Source organism: Suncus etruscus, chromosome 9 (genome assembly GCF_024139225.1).
Source record: "Suncus etruscus isolate mSunEtr1 chromosome 9, mSunEtr1.pri.cur, whole genome shotgun sequence".
In the NCBI taxonomy this organism is placed as follows: Eukaryota; Metazoa; Chordata; class Mammalia; order Eulipotyphla; family Soricidae; genus Suncus; species Suncus etruscus.
In genome coordinates this window covers 11,746,564-11,766,651 of record NC_064856.1, presented here as the reverse complement: position 1 = coordinate 11,766,651, position 20,088 = coordinate 11,746,564, and the positions used below count along the sequence as shown (strand labels likewise).

Below are 20,088 nucleotides of genomic sequence, written 5' to 3'. Positions count from 1 at the left end.
GTAGGGCATTTGCATTGCAGGAAGAAGGATGGTGATTTGAATCTTGGCATCCCATGTGGTCCCCCGAGCCTGCCGGGGGTGATTTCTAAGCATAGAGCCAGAAGTAGTCCCTGAGTGCTGCTGGGTGTGACCCCACAAAAAATGATAATTTAATGAAAATGAGCAGTCACATGAGTGAAAAGTTATCATTCAAAATATTAGGCATGAGGCCGGAGAGATAGCATAGAGGTAAGGCGTTTGCCTTTCATGCAGAAGGTCATTGGTTCGAATCCCGGCATCCCATATGGTCCCCCGAGCCTGCCAGGAGCCATTTCTGAGCATGGAGCCAGGAGTGACCCCTGAGCACTGCTGGGGTGTGACCCAAAAAACACAAAAAAATTAGGCAAAAGCAGAGCAATAGCATAATAAATAGGGCATTTGCTTTGCATATAGCCAACCCAGATTGGATCCCCAACATCCCCTATGCTTCTCCAAGCACTGCCAGTAGTTATTTCCTGAGTACAGATCCAGTAGTAACCCCTAAGCATCACTGGGTGTGGTTCGAAACAAACAAGAAATATTAGGCAGAGGGCCAAAGACATAGTATAGGGTCTAAGATACTGAAACAATGCCAATCCCAGTTTAATCCTGATACTATCTATGGTGTTATGAACATCACCAGAAGTGCTGAGGACATAGTTCAAAGGGCTGAGTTCACTCTTTGCATGCTGGAGGCCTCAGTTTGATCCCTGGCACTGCCTGGTACCCTCAGGTCCTTTGCAAGTGACCACCAAGCTTTGAATTAGAAGTGACTCCTGAGTTCCACCAAGTGTGACAAAAAAGAAAAAAGAAAGAACATGTAGTATAAGTCTTCCTTCTTCTAGCCCATTCTCAGGTTCCCAATTCTCAAAGACAATGGAGGTTTTGAGGAAGGGTGTTTGGGTCACACCTGGTTGTGCTCAGAGCTGGCTTTGTGCTTAGGGATCACTCTTTTGGGGCTCAGAGGATCATCTGGGGTGCAACCAAGGTTTGAACCCTGGTAGTCATGTGCAAGGCAGGCCCCGCACCCACTGTGCTATTGCTCAGGCTCCACAATGGAGATTGTATGCAAATGCAAACTATATCCACAAATCTCCTTTTTACACAAACAGTTGAAAGGTTTTCATAGAGCCATTACCAGTATAGTTTGAAGATTAGGCCAGATGTGTACATAAAGAGCTTTCTCATTCTTTTAATAGTGTTACAGGTGCATACATGCTGTCATTTATTAACTAATCCTCCGCCAATGAACTTTGAGGTCCTTTCCAAATGCTTTCTGCTATAGCAATGCTGCAATGTTTCAACATGGGTGATTCAAATCAGATACAACTGCCCTAGATACAGGGATCAAAGGACATATATATTTTCTGGCTTTATTCGCCAAACAATTTCTCACACTGGTTACACCAGTTTCCTCACTGTCCAAAGCAGTGGTACAAAGAGCACAAGATAGGTGATTTAAAACAGCCAAAATGGGGTCATGGTACAGCAGATAGAGTGTTTGCTTTGCTTGTGGCCAACCCAGATTTGATTCCTGGCACCACATATAATCTCCTGAGCACCGTCAGGAGAAATTTCTAGAAGCAGAGCCAGGAGTAGTAAGCCCTGAGTACTGTGGAGTGTGACCCAAAAATAAGAGAGAGAGAGAGAGAGAGAGAGAGAGACAGAGAGAGAGAGAGAGAGAGAAAGAAAGAGAGAGAGAGAAGATGAGTCCAAAGATAAAAGAAGATGAGCCCAAAGATGTTTCTTAGCTTGTAGCTACATCTATCCAGCATCTGCCCCACTGTCACTTGGCAATGGGTCAGCTACGTGCAAGGCAAACACCCTACCCACTATGCTATTGCTACCCCACCCACCCACCCACCCTCACTGACCTCCCCACCTCGTGTACCTTTTTTTTTTTAATTTTTATTGTGACCAAAGTGCATTATAAATCTTTCACTGCATCATTTATGGTACATAGTGACAATGAATAAGGGGCATTCCCACCACCAGTGCTGTCCTCCCTCCGCCCCTATTCCCAGTATGCATCCCATATCTCCCTCCTCTGCCCCCCAGTATGCTAGTGCAACTGGTCTCCACTTTATAGCTTGTTGTAGATTGAGCATCCATTCCACCGCCATTGGAGATAAAAAGGATAAGAAAAAGGGAAGAGGGCCCGAGAGACAGCGGCGTTTGCCTTGCAAGCAGCCGATCCAGCACCAAAGGTGGTTGGTTTGAATCTCGGTGTCCCATATGGCTCCCCCCGTGCCTGCCAGGAGCTATTTTTGAGCAGACAGCCAGGAGTAACCCCTGAGCACCACCGGGTGTGGCCCAAAAACAAACAAACAAAACAAAACAAAACAAAACAAAAAAAGGACGATAGCTCTTTTGATTTCCATTTAGTGTTAGGTGATGTGATAGGACAGCCTGGTCTTAGGTCAAGTTTTCCTTTCCTCATTGTCATATCAAAACTGGCACAAGTTAAAATAAAATAATAAAAAAAAAACTGGCACAAGTTGGTGCCAGAGTAGTGTTATAAATCTCCCAATGGAGCTTAGTTCCTGGTGGTGTTGCCCGGAGCTGTATCATTTATACGTCGGGGATCTGGGGTTTCGGATTGGACTAACACTGTCCAATCTCCTGGGGACTGGTTACATCCACATGACACATGTTCAGGATGGGAGGCACCCTTCTGCTATAAAAAGTGAGTTCTTATCCCTAGAAGATAAGATCTTGTTTCTGTGTCTATGGTTTCCCAATTTTTACTGTGCCCATACAAAAATGTATGGTGTAATACTGTGTTGCTGGTGCTATTCTGGGTAAGGATGACAGGCTGCACACACAGTCTCTGTCGTCTGGTTTTGTTCTGAGCTTTTATCCCAGTCAAGGCTTTTTGTACCAAACAGCACCAAAAATGGTAAGGATAGAGAAAAATGTATATATTAAAATAGAACAAATAAATAAAACTGAGTTAAAAAGAAAAGGTATTCGAATAAAACAAGTGGTGGAGGAGGCTACTTGTATATTTAGGAATACATATCTTAAGATGTATTGTTATACAGGTATTAAGCTTCCATAGGCAATATAAGGCACCCAATTAAGTCTTTTGATATATTCTTGTGGGGAGTAAAAGCCAAGGTACTTTTCGATTCACAGGCCTTGGAATTGAGTTTGAGAGATGCTTTGCTGCATTACGTGACCATATAATGTCTTTGAGCTGAGAGTTTTGCTGAGGCCAATTCCTGTATTGTGCAACAGTCCACACCTCGTGTATCTTATCCAACTTTCCCTCTTCCTACAGATGCAATAACTGGAATAGAGTAGAGACAACTCCACTATGATCCTATCTTACTTTTTTGTTTCTTTTTGTTTTGGCGTCACATCCAGCAGTGCTCAGGGGTTACTCCTGACTCTGCGCTCAGAAATTGCCCCTGGCAGGCACGGGGGACCATATGGGATGCCGGGATTTGAACCACCGACCTTCTGCATACAAGGCCAACACCTTACCTCCATGCTATCTCTCTGGACCCCTATCTTACTTTTTATACATCTACAAAGACCCTGTTTCTAAGGAAAAGCATATTCACAGGTTTCTGATAGAGTGAGCTTTGGGGAAACATTTCACCATGTAAATATTCCCACTAGCAACTCTGAATATATGGAGGTAGGCGCCAGAAAGGGCAGAGGTCAAGGTGCTTGCTAACTGTAGTTCAACTCTAGTCTTCTGAGAACTGCCAGTAGTGACCCCTGAGCATTGCAAGACATGGGCCAAAAGCAAAAGTTGTCTACTGATCCTCCTTTAATAGCCTTTGAGAATTCATCTGACAGATGGAAGGATTGAGAATTGGATGATCAAATTCTGTTTCTTTAATAATCTCGCTGGCAACTGGACTATGTGGGTGCCTGTATTTTATTTTATTTATTTTGGGGTTTGGGCCACACCTGAAGATGCTCAGAGTTTACTCCTAGCTCTGCACTCAAGGATCACTCCTGGTGGGCTCAGTGGATCATATGCAGCATGGATCTCAAATCAACTGATTGAACTACAAGTACTTTGCCCTTTGACTATCCATCCAGCCCTGCCTATATTTTATTAGGGCTTCAGACAAGGGTTATCTTTTCATCCATGAATATGTCTGTGCACATGTGTGAGTGTAGAAGGGAACTGGAGGGGAGAAGAGACTGGTACAGGAATAGAGATGAGGGGTAGCTGTGACTCAGGCAGGGAGGATGGTCAGAGAAGCATCTGGAAAAGGATGCATATTGCCAGGCTCAAAATGATGAGATTTGCCAATGGAATGGATCCAGGGTATGAGGCAAGAAGAGTCAACGTAGGACTACAGAGATAGCCCAGGCAGGTTCAATCCCCAGAACTACCTATTGTTCCCCCTCCCCTCCCCACCCCCGGAACAATAGCCTCTGAGCCCAACTCTCTGCTCTTGGTGACCCTCATTCAGACAGCCCACATCCTCCCAACTGTGAACCCTCTGACAACCCCAAGATACCATCATTGTTACCCATAGATGCTTGGGATTTTGTTTTGTTTTGTTTTGTTTTGGGGACACACCCAGCAGCGCTCAGGGGTTCCTCCTGACTTTACACTCAGAAATCGCTCCTGGCAGGCTCGGGGGGGGGGGGGGCATATGGGAAGCCAGAATTCGAACCACTGACCTTCTGCATGCAAGGCAAACTCCTTACCTCCATGCTATCTCTCAAGCCCTGATGCTTGGGATTTTGAGGTGACTTCTACCAGGCTGCCAAGTCTTCCAGCAAGCTGCCCTGTGCCCATAGTGCCTGTGACTAGTGGGGCCCAACACAAGTGATCAGGAGCTTCAAAGGCTGCCTGTCACCCTGCCAGACTTTATCGTGTTTGTGACAGACCAGCTGTGAGAAACTATGAGATGTGAGTGCTGTGCTCTCTGAGGGGGTGGGTGGGGATGGGAGCTATCATTGTTGCAGGACAGGCAGTGGCTGTGCACGTAGAGCCTGGGTCACTGTCACACTTACTGAGCCATGGGTGATAAGCACCTGCCCCCCAATAGCTGTGGGCCTGAAGGAAACATCCCCAAGGAGCAGGGAGAAGCACGTTTGACCTAAGACCCTTTGTGGAAGAGCTGATCACCTTCATCAATGGAAATAGGAGTTCACCTCGCTTTACCTTCTGGTTCTACTGGCAGAGTTGTGCTGCAGGGTCCACCATGGATCAAGAGCTGATGATGATCAAGGTCATCCCCACATGATTCCAGAACTTTCTGGAGATGTCGAGGCAAGGGGGCATGTCCTTGCTCAATAGGGTGGAGCTGCACATCTCCGGCGGCTAGCTGCTGGCCTTGATGTAGAGCCTTGTTCTCCTACCCTAGGGCTCACTTGCAGGACCTGATGGAGGGCATGGAGTATTAGGGGAGCCTGCCTAGATCCCAGCTGGCCAACTGGGGATTTTCATTAAATGGTGTTTTTTGCCGCGAAAGTGACCCAGGAGTGATCTCTGAGTGCAGAGGTAGGAGTAGCCCCTGATCATGAGTGGTTGTGGGATCTCTCAAGTCAAAGCAAATATATAAGAGAAGCAGAGTATATGGTTGGGGTGGAGGCATGAGTCCCTGAGGTGTGGACATAGCAGCCAGAGGGTCTGGAGGGGTAAGGATAATAATGGTTCAGAAGCGCTGAACTGAGGTTCATGGCACAGTAAATGCAGATGAAATATGGGTCTGCAATCTAGGAACCGGCTTTGGAAAAGATCTCCTCCTCCCAGGTTACCATGAAGGATATAACTTTGTGTCTAGAAAGTACCAGAATTAAGCCTGGCCCCTGAAAAGTTTCTTCTTATTTTGGAATAGATCCCACCTTTGTCTTCAGATCCTTTTCCGAGGCCTGGACTTCACATTTCTCTCATGGGGGCAGGTATGTTGTCAAAGATTCCAGAAGTTCCTCTCCCATTAGGATAGCTTTTAAACCCACCAAGGAAATTCTGGGGAAGAGGCTTCTCTTCTCCAACCATCAGTTATTGCACCTGTAAAGTGAAAAGAATAATCCCCTCCCTTTCTCCAAGGACTTTCATGCAGGAAAAACAAATGAGAAATAATAGATTTCTTTTTTCTTTATGTTTTTTGGGTCATACCCGGCAGCACTCAGGGATTAATTCTGACTCTACAATCAGAAATAGCACCTGGCAGGCTCGGTGGACCCTATGGGATGCTGAGATTCGAACCACTGTCTGCATGCAAGGCAAACACCCTACCTCCATACTATCTCTCTGGCCCCAGAAATAATGGATTTCTGTGTACATCAGTGTCCATAACTTACTGTCTCTTAGGTTCTCTGGATCCCCCACAATGAGGGAGTAAAGAAGCAAAATCATCACCCACCCTAGCTGTTTATTGACAGGGAGTGGGAAGAAAGGGGATGCAGCATGAGAAAAAGGCAGCAGGGACAGCAGAAAGGAGACAGACGCAGCAGGGAGGGACAGGCCGTGGGTTGTCCTGGAGCTACCCCTGGTGGTAGCAAGTGGAGCCGACGCATATGGCGACCGAGCCTGAGGGTTCATTTACCCCAGAGCGTTAAGTCCCCCAGGGTTAAGCACAGGACTGTGGATTTGGGTTTTGAAGTAGATGCACTCTGAGGGTCAAAGCAACCAAGCTCTCTGCCTCTCTGAATCTTGAACGTGGCCTCATATGCACGTCCAAATTATCTCCTGAGCCACCTGGAAATCTCCAAGTCTATTCCCACAGCCCAACCAGTCTCCCAGCCCTTGACAGGTCTCCTGGGACCCTGAAAAAATGCTCTAAAATAGGAGCTGTCGGGATCATGTGAAGCAGGACTGGATGAGAAGTTTGGGGAGAATTTGGGGGAAGGCCCACGTCTCGGATGCCTGGAGCCCTAGTCCCCTGGAGAAGGGGCACGGGGATTTGAACTCCATACTCTGTGACTGGGAATCATTAAGAGGGAGAGGTTGAGGGAAAAGAGAAAGTGGGGTGAGTGGGGGAGGAAGGGCCCAGGCTATGGATCTGGCTCCTTCTCTGGCCCTATGAGCGGCTCACGACTCCTGCTGCCTCCGTCTTCTTCGTCGTCTTCGTCTCCGCCTCCGAGGCTGGACGTTCTGTACAGAGGATTGTCCAAAATGTCTGATGGAGAGTGAGAACCAAGATTGCTCACTGTCATCATCGTCATCATTGCCATTGTCATCGTCGTCGACTTGGTAGATTGGGGAGACGTGCTGTTGTGTCTCATGGTCATCTTCCTCCTCCTCCACCTCCTCGTCGTCGTCGTCGTCCTCCTCCTCCTCCTCCTCCTCCTCGTCCTCCTCCTCCTCCTCCTCCTCCATATTACTTTCACTCTCAGTTTCAGCATACAGAAGTTCAGCCTCGGGGTCATAGCCCACCCAGTCCATGATGGTCCAGAACAGACAGACCACCAGCAAGACCCCGGCCACTGTGCAGAGCACGATCCCCAGCAGGCGGTAGGTGCCAAGGACACCATTGTAGTGGCGTTGCCCTCGCTCCAGGATCAGGAACTCTCCCTCGCTGATGCTCACAAGCTTGGAGGGCACAGCGAAAGCGGTGACAATGGCTGCAAAACCCAGCAGTAGAAGAAGGGTTCCTATGGACAGAGTGATCTGGGGAGAGGGAAAGGCGCAGGCAGGCGGTCAGGGAGAGCCTTGGAGCCCACCCCCTCGTCCAACTCAGAGATGGACTCATGGAATATACCTGTAGGAAAGTACACTTTATGTCCTAAGACCACAGTTTTTCCTGTCCTGCTTAGTTTTGGGTTTTGGAGCCACACCGAGGGTGCTCAGGGCTCACTCCTAGTGGGGCTCAGGGGACCCCGGGGATTGAACCCTGGTCAGCTGCATTGCAAGGCAAGCACTCTCTCTGCTGTGTTATCTATGTCTCCAGCCCTCTTTCCTATTTGGCTGAGATTTCTTTCTTTTTTTTTTTTAATTTTCTTTTTTTTTTTGGCTAAGATTTTATGCTTGATTCCTTCCCTTCCCCGATCCCACTACAGTGCATTCCTTCTGCCCACTTTGAATCCGCTGTCAGTATTTGGGTTCCATCTACCCTCTATCTCTCAGTCTGATGAACACTGATATATTACATTAGACTTCATCTTCTCAGGGAAGCCTTCCTGAATACCTCAGACTACGTTGGGTCTGGTACTCCTCACACGACCTGGGTGCCCATTTGAACGTGTACTGGTTATTCTGCACATGATATATACCTGTCTCTGGTCCCCAACCAACAAAGACCAGAGAGCCTTAAAAACAGAGACGGGGGCCTGGAAAGATAGCACAGCAGTAGGGCGTTTGCCTTGCATGTGGCCAACCTGAGAGGGACCTAGTTCAATTCCCAGCATCCCATATGGTCCCCCTGCCTGCCAGGGGCAATTTCTGAGTGCAGATACAGAGGTAACCCCTGAGTGCCACTGGGTGTGGCCCAAAAACCAATCAATAAATCAATCAATAAATAAAGTTCTTTTCTTAAAAAATGAAGAACAGAGACTGTTTGCCAGTTATCTTCCAAGCCCAGTACTGGTCAAGAGGAGCAACTGAATGTGTGTTGCAGGACAACTAAGCAAACCCCACCTAGAAATTTGTTGAGGACCACACACCCATTATTGTCTCAGCTTGCTGCTGCCCTCCAGAACCCCACTTCTCCCCCAGCCCTTGCTGTACCTGCCCCCTGGCTGTCATGATCATTGATTTCTCATGTCTTCCACTGCCTTTGTCACTGCACCCCGATATTTCATAAATATAAGTGGGCTGAACCCTATGTTTTGCTTATCAGCTTATAGCTATAGCTTTTTCTAGCTATAGCAATTAGTTCTAGGTTGGAAAAATAAACCCAAATAAGGTGCTTGCTAAACTTCTGGGAAGGAAAAGCATTGGGTTGGCTTCTTGTTGTTGTTGTAGTTGTTGCTTTTTGGGCCACATCTAGCGGCATTCTCTGCACTCAGAAATTATTCCTGGCAGGCTCAGAAGAACAGGTGAGATATCAGGAATCAAATCCAGGTCCACTGCATGCAAGGCAAATGTGATAATGTGATATCACTTATCACTTGGGCCCTACATAGGGTTAGCTTTTTATTTTTCTGGTTTTTTGTTTTGTTTTGTTTTCTTTTCTTTTTTTTTTTTTTTTTTTTTTTTGTTTTTGGGTCACACCTGGCACTGCTCAGGGGTTACTCCTGGCTTCATGCTCAGAAATTGCTCCTGGCAGGCTCAAGGGACCATATGGGATGCCGGGATTCAAACCACCGACCTTCTGCATGTGAGGCAAACACCTTATCTCCATGCTATCTCTCCGGCCCCTATTTTTCTGTTTTGTTTTGTTTTTGTTTTTGGGCCACACCTGGCAGTGCTCAGGGGTTACTCCTGGCTGTCTGCTCAGAAATAGCTCCTGGCAGGCACGGGGGACCATATGGGACACCGGGATTCGAACCAACCACCTTTGGTCCTGGATTGGCTGCTTGCAAGGCAAACGCCGCTGTGCTATCCTTCCGGGCCCTGTTTTTTTTTTTTTTTTTTTTTTTTTTTCAGAACAAATTTCTAGGAAGAATTCTGCATTTTGCATTTTGATGCAGGTTGAAGACAAAGGGTCAATATAGGACCCAGGTATGGTTTCACACAGGGATTCTGAAAACTGAGACTTTGAGTCCTCAGTGTGATGATTTAAATAAACTGCTGGATAGAGAGACTGGAGAGTGGGTACAGGAGGAAAGATACTTGCCTTCCATGCTGCTATATCAATTACAATCTAGACTTGAATCCCAGCACCACACACAGTCCCTGAGCACTGCCTGGTGTGCCTCAGAAAACACCCTCCCACTCCAAACATTTTTTTTGTTTTGTTTTTGTTTTGTTTTTTGGGCCACACCCGGTGACACTCAGGGGTTACTCCTGGCTATGCGCTCAGAAGTCACTCCTGGCTTGGGGACCATATGGGACGCCGGGGGATCGAACCGAGGTTCGTCCTAGGCTAGCGCTGGCAAGGCAGACACCTTACCTCTAGCGCCACCATGCCGCTCCCCCCCACTCCAAACATTTTAAAATAAACTTCTGGTTAGAACTTTGCCTGAAATTCTAACTTCAAGTCTCCTCTATAAATAAAAAAGCAACAATTCCCTTTTATTAGAGCTGGGGTGGGCTTTCTATTACATGAACAGACTTCTGCACTCTTCCTTTTCTTTCTATCCACTGACTCTGCCTCTTCCCTAAAGCCACAGGGAATCCCCAGTTGGCCTCCTCCAGCCTTACCTTCCAGCACAGTGAAACCCATGGTTGACGGGGGCACAGCGAGAGAGATTCATGGCTGAGGCCAGTCTTAGAGCAGCCATTGTTGAAGAAGTGCAGATAGGAGCAGATCCCCTTCCACTTGCTGTCTTCCACATTAGGGCCACGACTACAGTTGCAGGCGTGGCCGCAGTCTGGCATCGTTGATCCCTGGGGGAGGCAAGTCAGTGTCAGGGAGAACTGTCCAAGATAGACCTCCCAAGCCCCCAGAGTCTTTTACCTTACTCATTTGTTCTCTGGTTTGACATACTCTATATTCATACATAGCCTGGCCTTCTGGAAACTCAGCCTCCCAGGCCCTATATGAACCAAGGTGATGAATGTCTAGCAAAGGGCCTGGAAATTGTCAATGTGAAATAGAGACAGTCTGGAGATCACACAGTGGTGGGCCGTGCAGGTTCTGAAGTCTAATAGCTTGGGTTAGAATCCCAGATCCAGCACTTCCAACCTGTATGAACACAGGAAGATGTCTTGTTTTCCTCACTTGTCTTGTTTTCCTCATTTATAGACCAACCTATGTCATACTTGTTTCATACAGTGACTGTGACTGCTGCTGAGAAGTAATAGTTTGTTTTGATTATTGTAACTGTAATTTCTCCAGGGTTGCAATGTTTGTTTTTGTTTTGGGGCCACACTCAAAGGCGCTCAGGGTTTACTCCAGGCTCAGCATTTAGAAATTACTTCTTGCAGGCTCAGGGAACCATATGGGATGCCAGGCATCAGACCCAGGTCGGCTATCTAAAAGGTAAACTCCTACTCTTTGTGCTATCACTCCAGCTTCAGGATTACTATTTTAAATAAGAACTATACTAGGGGACCAGAGAGATAGCATAACGGTAGGGCATTTGCTTTGCATGCAGCCAACCCCGGACGGACACAGGTTCGATTCCCGGCATCCCATATGGTCCCCCGAGCCTGCCAGGAGGGACTTCTGAGTGCCACTGGGTGTGACCCAAAAACTAAAAAAAAAAGAAAAAAAGAAAAAGCAAAGCAAAGAAAAGAAAATTTCTAAGGAAAAGAGAGTGAGAGAGAGGAAAAATGTCTGCCATAGAGGCAGGCTAGGGGATGGAGGGAAATGAGAGGGAAATTGGTGGCAGGAAAGGAATTGGAACATTGTATGACTGAAACTCAACCATGGACAACTTTTAAACTCTACCTCATGGTGATTCAATAAAATTATATTTTTGTTTATAATAATTATTATATATACATATATATATGTCTAGCCCCTCTCCATTCTAACAACAATACACACAGAGAGAGAAAGCACAGGAAAAGTAAACACACATATCTTCGTACACTACACGGCAGGTACCAACACAAACACATCAACCACACAAAGAGAAACACTCACACACAGGAGTCCCACCGTGTGCTGGGTGGTCTCATTCTTGAAGTTCCCACCAAATTCTCCCAAGCCACAGAGGTCTGTCCTGAAAGCAAATCTAGGAGTGGAGCATAGCGGGTAGGTTCCTTGCCTTGGCTTTAACCCACCCGGGTTTGTTCCCAGACATCCCATAAGGTTCCACCCACCCACCCACCCAGTACCACCTAGAAGAATTCCTGAGTGCATAACCAGGAATAATAATTCCTGCGCATTACCTTGTGTGGCCCGAAAGCAAACAGACAAGCAAAATAGCCTGAAAGCAGGTCTATAAATCTCAGCTTTCTGCAGAGCCTTCAACCCCACAATTTGAGGGAGAGGGGGAGAGAAAACAGGAAAAGAGCAGCATGCATGTAACTAGAATGTCGATGCATGTAAGCGCGGATGTATAGTGAATGCATATATGCATCCAGGCATGCTTGTGTGTGTGCGTAGAAGAGAAGGAAGGAAGGCAGAGCATGAAGACAGGGAGGGAGGAGCTGGCGGGACAGGAGATGGGAGGACCAATGGAGCTTGAGGGGCGCCCTGTCAATCACCGGGCTGAGAGCATCAATTAAACGCGGGGGGTCCGTCTGACTTCACCCCACAGTCCTCCTCCTCCCGTCGGTCCCCTTCCCCCTGCGTCCGGGGAAGCGACCAAGACGCGGCTACAGTGGGCCTGACCCCTTCCAGGGCCCTGCTCGGGGCTACTGGGCAGGAGAAGGCGCCCAGGAGGTGGGGCTCCGGGGCACCCCGGAATCAGCGTTGCCATGGGAACCGCGTGGCGTGTTCCAGGGGTGAGGAGGGGACCCCGGGGTCTGCGACGGATTGCAGCCTTGGCGCGGGGCGTCATGACACAGGGCCCGCCCCACCGCTGCACCCCGAAAATGCGTGCGGCCTCTGCCCGTGCAAGGCCCCCTGCACGCGCCCTCCTGCACCCCAAGGCCACCTAACCTAGGGCACCTGGCGATCGCGGCCCAGGCCGGGAGAAGGGCTCCCCGCTGGGATACGGCCGGGAGAATCAGACCTGGAGCCCCGATCCCCACTTTCTGCATACCTGGGTCGGGAGTGATCGTGTCTGTGACCCCGAGGGACACTGAGGCAGAGAGGGGAGGGCTTGTTTGGTTGGGGGGTCCTTGAAAACCTCCACCCCATTGCTAAGCTTAAGCTGTCTCGAGGTGACCTCAGCCCCTGCTGCCAGCCTGGGACCCCAATTCCCTCCGCAGCAAGTCCCCTAGGGAACGGGGAGGCTGGGGCGTCTCCGGGCCCGGGGAGGGAGAGCAGAGCTCACCTCTCGCCTGTCGTCTCCGCCGAGCAAAAGCGGGTCCTCTCGGCGCCTGCGCCACAGTGGGGGTGGGGGTGAAGGTGGGGGGGATGCCAGAGTGGGAGGGGGCCGCCTCCCCGCCCGCCCCAGCTCCAGGCTCTGCAGCTTGAGGTCTCTTGCTGGAAGGCGGCCTGAGTCTTCCTTGCCAGAGTTTACCTTCTCTCCTTCAATCCCAGATTCCTCAGGGAGACCCCACAATCTCCTGGACACCCCTCCCTGCAGCCCCTGTATTGCTCCTCAACCCTGCCTCCCATTGCTCGCTGTCTCACACCCCTCCAGTGGATGACTTCCCTCTAGACCTGCCTTTCCTCTTTGCACGCTCAGTGCCTATCACCCTCTTCATGCTCACTCTGGCCCCCTTCTCTTTCGCTCTCACTGGGTTCCCTACCCAAGGCCCCTCCTGTTGCAGCAAGAGCCATTTGTCTATGATGCTTCTCCCTGGAGAGTCAGCCCATTCCTTCATTCCTTGCCTGTGCCTACCTCTTTGGTTTTCCCCACCCTTGCTGTGTGGTCTTGGGAAAATTCCTCCAGCTCTCTGAGCTTTACCGGTCAGCATTCCACAGCATGGCTTCAGGCCTGGAACATCAGTTTCATCTCCTTGTACTGGAGGCTGAGGACATAGCATGAATGAGCTCTGCAAGCCGGGGACATGTCAGTTTTGTTCATTGTTGCATTCATAAAATAGTCCTTGGCACTGACAAGGCAGTTCAGTGAGTGTTTACTGAACACAGACTGTTAATAATAGCAAACATATGGTGCTCATTATGTGCACAGGGCTTGCCCAGTTGTTTTACAGGTACATTGAACTCATATGTGCATGTGTGTGAGAGAAAGGGGAGAGTGAGGAGTGACAGGAGGAAATCCTGAAGCTCAAAACAGAAGAGCTGGAGCAGCAGGTCTGTGGGAGATCCGCAGGCAAAAATTTTCCATGTAGCCCAAGGGGAGTGGAGAGTCCTAGAAGAGTTGTAAAAGGGGAGGGCTGGAATCAGGTTCCCACACAGGAAAGCTCACTAGCTACTGCTCCCTCAGGATGGGTACAGAGCTCAAAAGTAGCAGCAGAGAGATCAGTGAGAAAGCTCAGAGCATTTCCAAATGCTAAGCGGTTTGCAAACTTGGTGTAAACATTTGGAATGCGGCCATTGCCACTGCAGAACTAAATTCTAAGTTTTGTTTAATATTGGTTACTTTACTTTTGTTGATTTGGGGGCCATCCCCAGGGAAGTGCAGTGCTCCCGTAGTTTCCTGAGCCCCCCTGAGCCTCACAAGATGTGGACTTGGACCCACCCCCCCAAAAAACCCAAACCAAAGAAAAAAGACATGGTTCCCTGAACACCCATCCCCTTCCAATTAGGAGCATGGATCTGTGCAATGACCCTTTTGGGGTCCCAAAGAAGCCCATCTGCGAATGCCACATGTAAGTACTCCAGTTGAGAACCCAGATCAAACTTCCAACTCAGACTCCCAGGAGATGGACTGAATTACCCAGAATGAACGTGTGCTGCCTGATTATTCTGCCCACATTGTTTGGCCCATCATATGAGCAGAAGAACTGGCCAACTATGCCCACAGACCTCCAGAAACTCGAGAAAGAACAAAATGGAAGCTACAGAGTTCTAAGATGGTTCTTCACATGATATTGTGGCCTGTTGAGTTGTAGGTGAAATATTGTCCCTTTGCATAACCTCACTTCCCTCCTTGAGCTCTTCTACCATCTACTCACTCTCAGCATTTCAATCACATCAGCCTCCTGCCTAAACTTTAAGTGAGCCAAGTTGAGTGGTCCTCTACTATCTCAAGGTTTCAGAGTCTTGGCACTTATCTGTTCTCTAACTTTATTGGTTTTTTTTCTCCAGATAGTTATATAGGTCATATGTTGGTTTTACAAAGAGGTTGTTACTAAAGCACTGAGGTGAGGACATCGAAGGCTTACCAATTTTCCATAGTTTTCCTATGGCTCTAACTTCCTTGAAAGTTAGACAAAGTCATGTGAGTAGTCATAACCAATGAGCTATGGGTGGAATGATTTGTGTCACTTCCAGCCCAGGGCATTTGTTCTGGTTTCTCCTTTTGCATAATATAGCAATTCAAAACTTAGCAAGTTAAAACAATAGTTATTATTTTTGCTCACGGATCTACCATTTGAGCAGGCCTCTGCAAGAAAGCTCAAATCTGAACCAGTGTCCCTACAGCCTGGTGACCGGATCTCAAGAATATTGCAAAAAAGAAGAGGTACAGGCAGGAGAGATAGTATAGGATCTAAGGTGCTTATCTTGCATGTAGCCCACCCAGTTCAACCCTTAGCACAGCATATGGTGACCTGAGTTCTGTCAGAAATGAGCCCTGAGCACAGAGACAGGAGTAGCTGAAGTACAACACCTCCCCTTCAAAAGAGAGGAGGTGAAAACTGTAGTTTCTCAAAGCACACACAGACCTGAATTTGATTCTGGCTTCGCATATGGTCTCCCAAGCACTGCCAGGAGTAATTCCTGAGTTTAGAGCCATGAGTAAAACAAGTAATGCTGGGTGTGACCAAAATAAAAAAACTTTATTGTGCCAATATGCTGGTACTTCAGAATTAATTTGTTACCATGTCATAATCCAGCCTATGTCTACTGATAAAATGGAACCAGAAATAAGAAACAAGTGGAATTTAAATCAAGTTATGTGATAGTATCTTAGTATTGGGTCAGTAGACAGAAAAGTTGGTGATCCTTTTTAAGCAGAAACAAAATATATTTTTTAATATATTTTTTATTTAAGTAACATGATTATAGTTGGGTTACAGTCATAACCAGAACACTCCCCTTCACCAGTGTAACATTGCCCTCTCCCCCCTTTCCATCCCCTGCCTGTATTCGAGACAGGCATTCTACTAGTTATTTGTTTTTAAGTTCAGTAAGTTGTGTTTTTTTTTTTCTTAAAGGATAAGAGTAAAAAAATATAATAAAGGTGTGATAGTGGCAATCACCATTGTTTGCACAGGTCCAGAAAAATGGGGAAAATGGAAAAAAATCCTTGACCTGATTGCAAAAAGGCCTCACCTCAGAAGTTTATTGGCATAAGACTGACTCTGGGTTCCAGGCATACCAGTCCATCCAACTCCAGTCATTCTCAAGGTCCCAGTGAAACTTTTTCACACTTTAGCTATTGTTGGTATCAGATTCTTATATTTAAAGACTCTGGGTTCTGTGCATTTCTTTCATCGATGTCAGGCTGATGTGGAGCATCCTCTAGTTTCAGCATACCATTCAATGCAGAGTGATCTGCCCTGCATGCAGACTGTTGCTGAGTCGTCTGGGTGTTGGGAGCACTCTTTGAAATAAGTCAATGCCAAAGCAGTGGTAGGTCTTCCCTGGTAGAGGCTTGGATCCTGGTAATGTTATAGACAATTGTGGTTGTTTCCATAGATGGTATCCATTGTTCAGGTGTGTGTGGGCGATGCCCATTCTTCTGAGGCCTGAGCCAAATCATTATGCCAATGTTCAGGGTAAAGGCCTAATTACATTACCAAATAGAAACAAAATATTTGATAAAACTGTACTTTGAGGGTTGGAGTGATAGCATAGTGGGTAGGGCATGTGCCTTGTATGCACTTCGACCCGGGTTAGATCTCCAGCATCCCATATGGTCCCCAGAGCCTGCCAGGAGTGATTTCTAAGTGCAGAACTAGGAGTGATCCCTGAGGGCCACCAGGTGTGGCCTCAAAACAAACACACACGCAAAAATTTTTTTTTACTTTAGGCAGATAGTACAAAGATATAGTACAAGGATAGTACAAAAAGATAGTACAAAGGTTAAGACATTTGCCTAACATGCAGCTGTGATTACTACAATCCTGGTTTGAATCCAGGCCAGCACCCCATATGGTTCCCCTGAACCCCTCCCCAAGAGTACCTCTGAACACAGAGCTAGGTATAGCCCCTGAGCAATACCAGGTGTGGCCCCCAAACAAAAACCTTTTATTATAAAAACTTGGGAACAAGAAAATAAAGGTACCTTTGGCTGTATCTGTATTATGTCAAAAGACATACAGGAAAAAATTTGTTCTGCTTGGAAGCTGGCGAGGTGGTGCTAGAGTTAAGGTGTCTGCTTTGCAAGCACTGGCCAAGGAAGAACCTCAATTCGATCCCCCCGCGTCCCATATGGTCCCCCCAAGCCAGGGGCGATTTCTGAGCACTTAGCCAGGAGTAACCCCTGAGCAGGTTACAAACAGGTGTGGCCCGAAAAACCAAAAGGAAACAGCCTGGACATTCTGAGTAAAGGTCTTGAGAACTGGAAAGTTTAATGCTTGTAACCTCCCAAATAGACACAACTAACTTTTAAAAAAAATGCTGAGTCTGTAAAATCTACTAAGTCATTAAGTTGTCTTGGGGCAAAGATTAGATTGATGGTATAGCCTTCACACCAATTTTAAAAACGTTCTCTTTTTTTTTTTAATAATATCTTTATTTAAGCACCATGATTACAAACATGTTTGTAGTTGGGTTTCAGTCATAAAAAGAATGAACACCTCCCTTCACCAGTGTAACATTCCCACCATCAGTGCCCTCATCTCCCTCCTCCCCTGCCCCCTGCCTGTATTCAAGACAGGCATTCTACTTCTCTCACTCATTAACATTATCATGATAGCTGTTAGTGTAGTTATTTCTCCGACTGCACTCACAACTCTTTATGGTAAACTTCATATTGTGAGCTGGTTCTTCCACCCCTCACCTGTTACCCCCCCACCCCCATAAGGAAACACGCACCAGACGTGGCTTTTGCCTTCCTGGTGCAGTGTCTAATTTTCCTCTCAAGAATTATCTGCCAGGCTCAGAGAGATAGCACAGCAGTGTTTGCCTTACAAGCAGCCGATCCAGGACCAAAGGTGGTTGGTTCGAATCCCGCTGTCCCATATGGTCCCCCGTGCCTGCCAGGAGCTATTTCTGAGCAGACAGCCAGGAGTAACCCCTGAGCACTGCCGGGTGTGGCCCAAAAACCAAAAAAAAAAAAAAAAAAAAAAAAAAGAATTATCTGCCAAAAGGCCCGTTCAGAGAAGTCAATTATTGACCCTTTGCGTGGATTATTGGCTATAATTCTAACTCGGCTGTGACATTACATTTTCTCTTTACTATTATTTATTTGAATTTTGTCTCTTTTGCCACTACAGAAATTCAGCCTTAGCTATCTTGCAGTCATTAAAAGAATTTCAGTACCAAAGCAAGCTGCTAAAAGTTCCCTGCTGGCTTAGCATATTTGCAACTTAAAGTTCAGCCAGCTCTCTCTTTCTGTCAGCCTTCTCACTTCCGAAGGCCAAGTCAAAACATAACATCTTCAAGACAATGGTCTTCTCTCCCTGCTTTTGAGCTTCAAAGCAGAATGATTTCTGTCTTGGGAACTCTCCCTGTCACTGTGAATACCTTCTTGCAAACAGGTTTGGTCAGTGTAGAATTAGATTATTTCACTAGATATAACTATTGTATCCCTTTCTTTAGTGTTATTCTCTTTCTATTACCAGATCATAGGAAGTGGGTTTTAGCCCCTAGCTAGAATACTATTTCCCTCAGGTTAAGAATATTTGTCAAAAAAAAAAAAAAAAAAAAAAAAAAGAAAAAGGGCCGGAGAGATGGCATGGAGGGTAAGGCATTTGCCTTTCATGCAGAAGGTCATCGGTTCGAATCCCGGCGTCCCATATGGTCCCCCGAGCTGGCCAGGAGCGATTTCTGAGCATGAAGCCAGGAGTAACCCCTGACTGCTGCTGGGTGTGACCCAAAAACCAAAAAAAAAAAAAAAAAAAAGAATATTTGTTATCAGGAGTAAACCAGGATTCCTGCTATCCCTTAATTTACATCAGCAATAACACCTAGGGCCAGGAACTTCTTTTATATGTAAGAATTTTGTCTTCCTTTTATCCACTAACTGAAACCTATTCTATTCTAGGTTACTAAACACCCTAAGCTATGTGTATTTGTTCTGAAATCAAACAATGTACATTGCATTCTTTTCATGTTATGATTGCCTCTCTTTTCCCTTTAAATACTCCATTGCCTGTAGATTAAAACTTGTCACACTCTTGCCAGAGATGTGTTGACCCCACACATACTGCGTGTGGTATCATTATTTCATATTTCATATTCATCCGCTTCGTGTTCTCGCTTATTCCCAGTGAGAGTCTAACTGACCCACTAAGGTTTTGCCTGTGGATGCAACACGTCTGCGGCACTCACCTCTATTGTCTCTGGGTATTATTACAATAATGTCTTTTATTTTTCTTAAATCCCATCGATGAGTGAGTCTATTCTATGTCGATTTCTCTCCCTCTGACTTATTTCATTCAGCATAATAGTTTCCATGTCCATCACGTATAGACAAATTTTATGACTTAATCTCTTGATGGCTACATAGTATTTCATTGTGTATATGTATCTAAGGGGCTAATATCTAAGATATACAAGGTACTGACAGAATTTAACAAAAAAAAAAATCTAACCACATCAAAAAGTGGGGAGAAGAAATGAACAGACACTTCCTTAAAGAAGAAATACAGGCCTGAGAGATAGCATGGAGGTAAAGCGTTTGCCTTGCATGCAGAAGGACAGTGGTTTAAATCTCAGTATCCCATATGGTCCCCCGAGCCTGGCAGGGGCAATTTCTGAGCATAGAGCCAGGAGTAACCCCTGAGCACTGTCGGGTGTGACCCAAAAACTAAAAAAAAAAAAAAAAAGAAGAAGAAGAAGAAGAAATACAAATGGCCAAAAGGCACATGAAAAAATGCTCCACATCACTAATCATCAGGGAGATGCAAATCAAAACAACTATGAGGTACCATCTCACGCCACAGATACTGGCACATACTGGCACACATCACAAAGAACAATAACAATCAGTGTTGGAGAGGATGTGGAGAGAAAGAAACTGTCATTCACTGCTGGTGGGAATGCCATCTAGTCCAGCCCTTATGGAAAACAATATGGAGATTCCTCAAAAAACTGGAAATTAAATACCAGCACAGTACGCCATAGAGTCCTAGAAAAAAAAAAAACAAAAAAAAAAAACAACAACAAAACCCCTGGAAATTGAGCTCCCATATGATCCAGATATACTAGTCTTAGGGAAATACCCTAGAAACACAAAAACACAATA

General features: G+C 46.5%; 1 protein-coding gene across 1 annotated transcript; it reads right to left on the bottom strand.

Annotated features, from left to right (window-relative positions):
• Positions 1–6,583: 6,583 nt before the first annotated feature.
• Positions 6,584–12,970, bottom strand: NRSN2 (neurensin 2). Its single transcript, XM_049779351.1, has 3 exons — positions 12,934–12,970; positions 10,244–10,429; positions 6,584–7,609 (listed from the first exon to the last, which is right to left on the bottom strand). Exons 2-3 carry the CDS (start codon positions 10,418–10,420, stop codon positions 7,031–7,033), a joined length of 756 nt encoding a protein of 251 aa, XP_049635308.1. The 5' UTR covers positions 10,421–10,429; positions 12,934–12,970; the 3' UTR covers positions 6,584–7,030.
• Positions 12,971–20,088: the final 7,118 nt, after the last annotated feature.

Excerpts from the sequence above, each read along its gene's own strand:
- NRSN2 (XM_049779351.1), bottom strand. The coding sequence starts at position 10,420 with ATGCCAGACTGCGGCCACGCCTGCAACTGTAGTCGTGGCCCTAATGTG. Across the intron at positions 7,610-10,243 it reads GGGTTTCACTGTGCTGGAAG|ATCACTCTGTCCATAGGAAC; the intron begins GTAAGGCTGGAG and ends CCCTCTCCCCAG.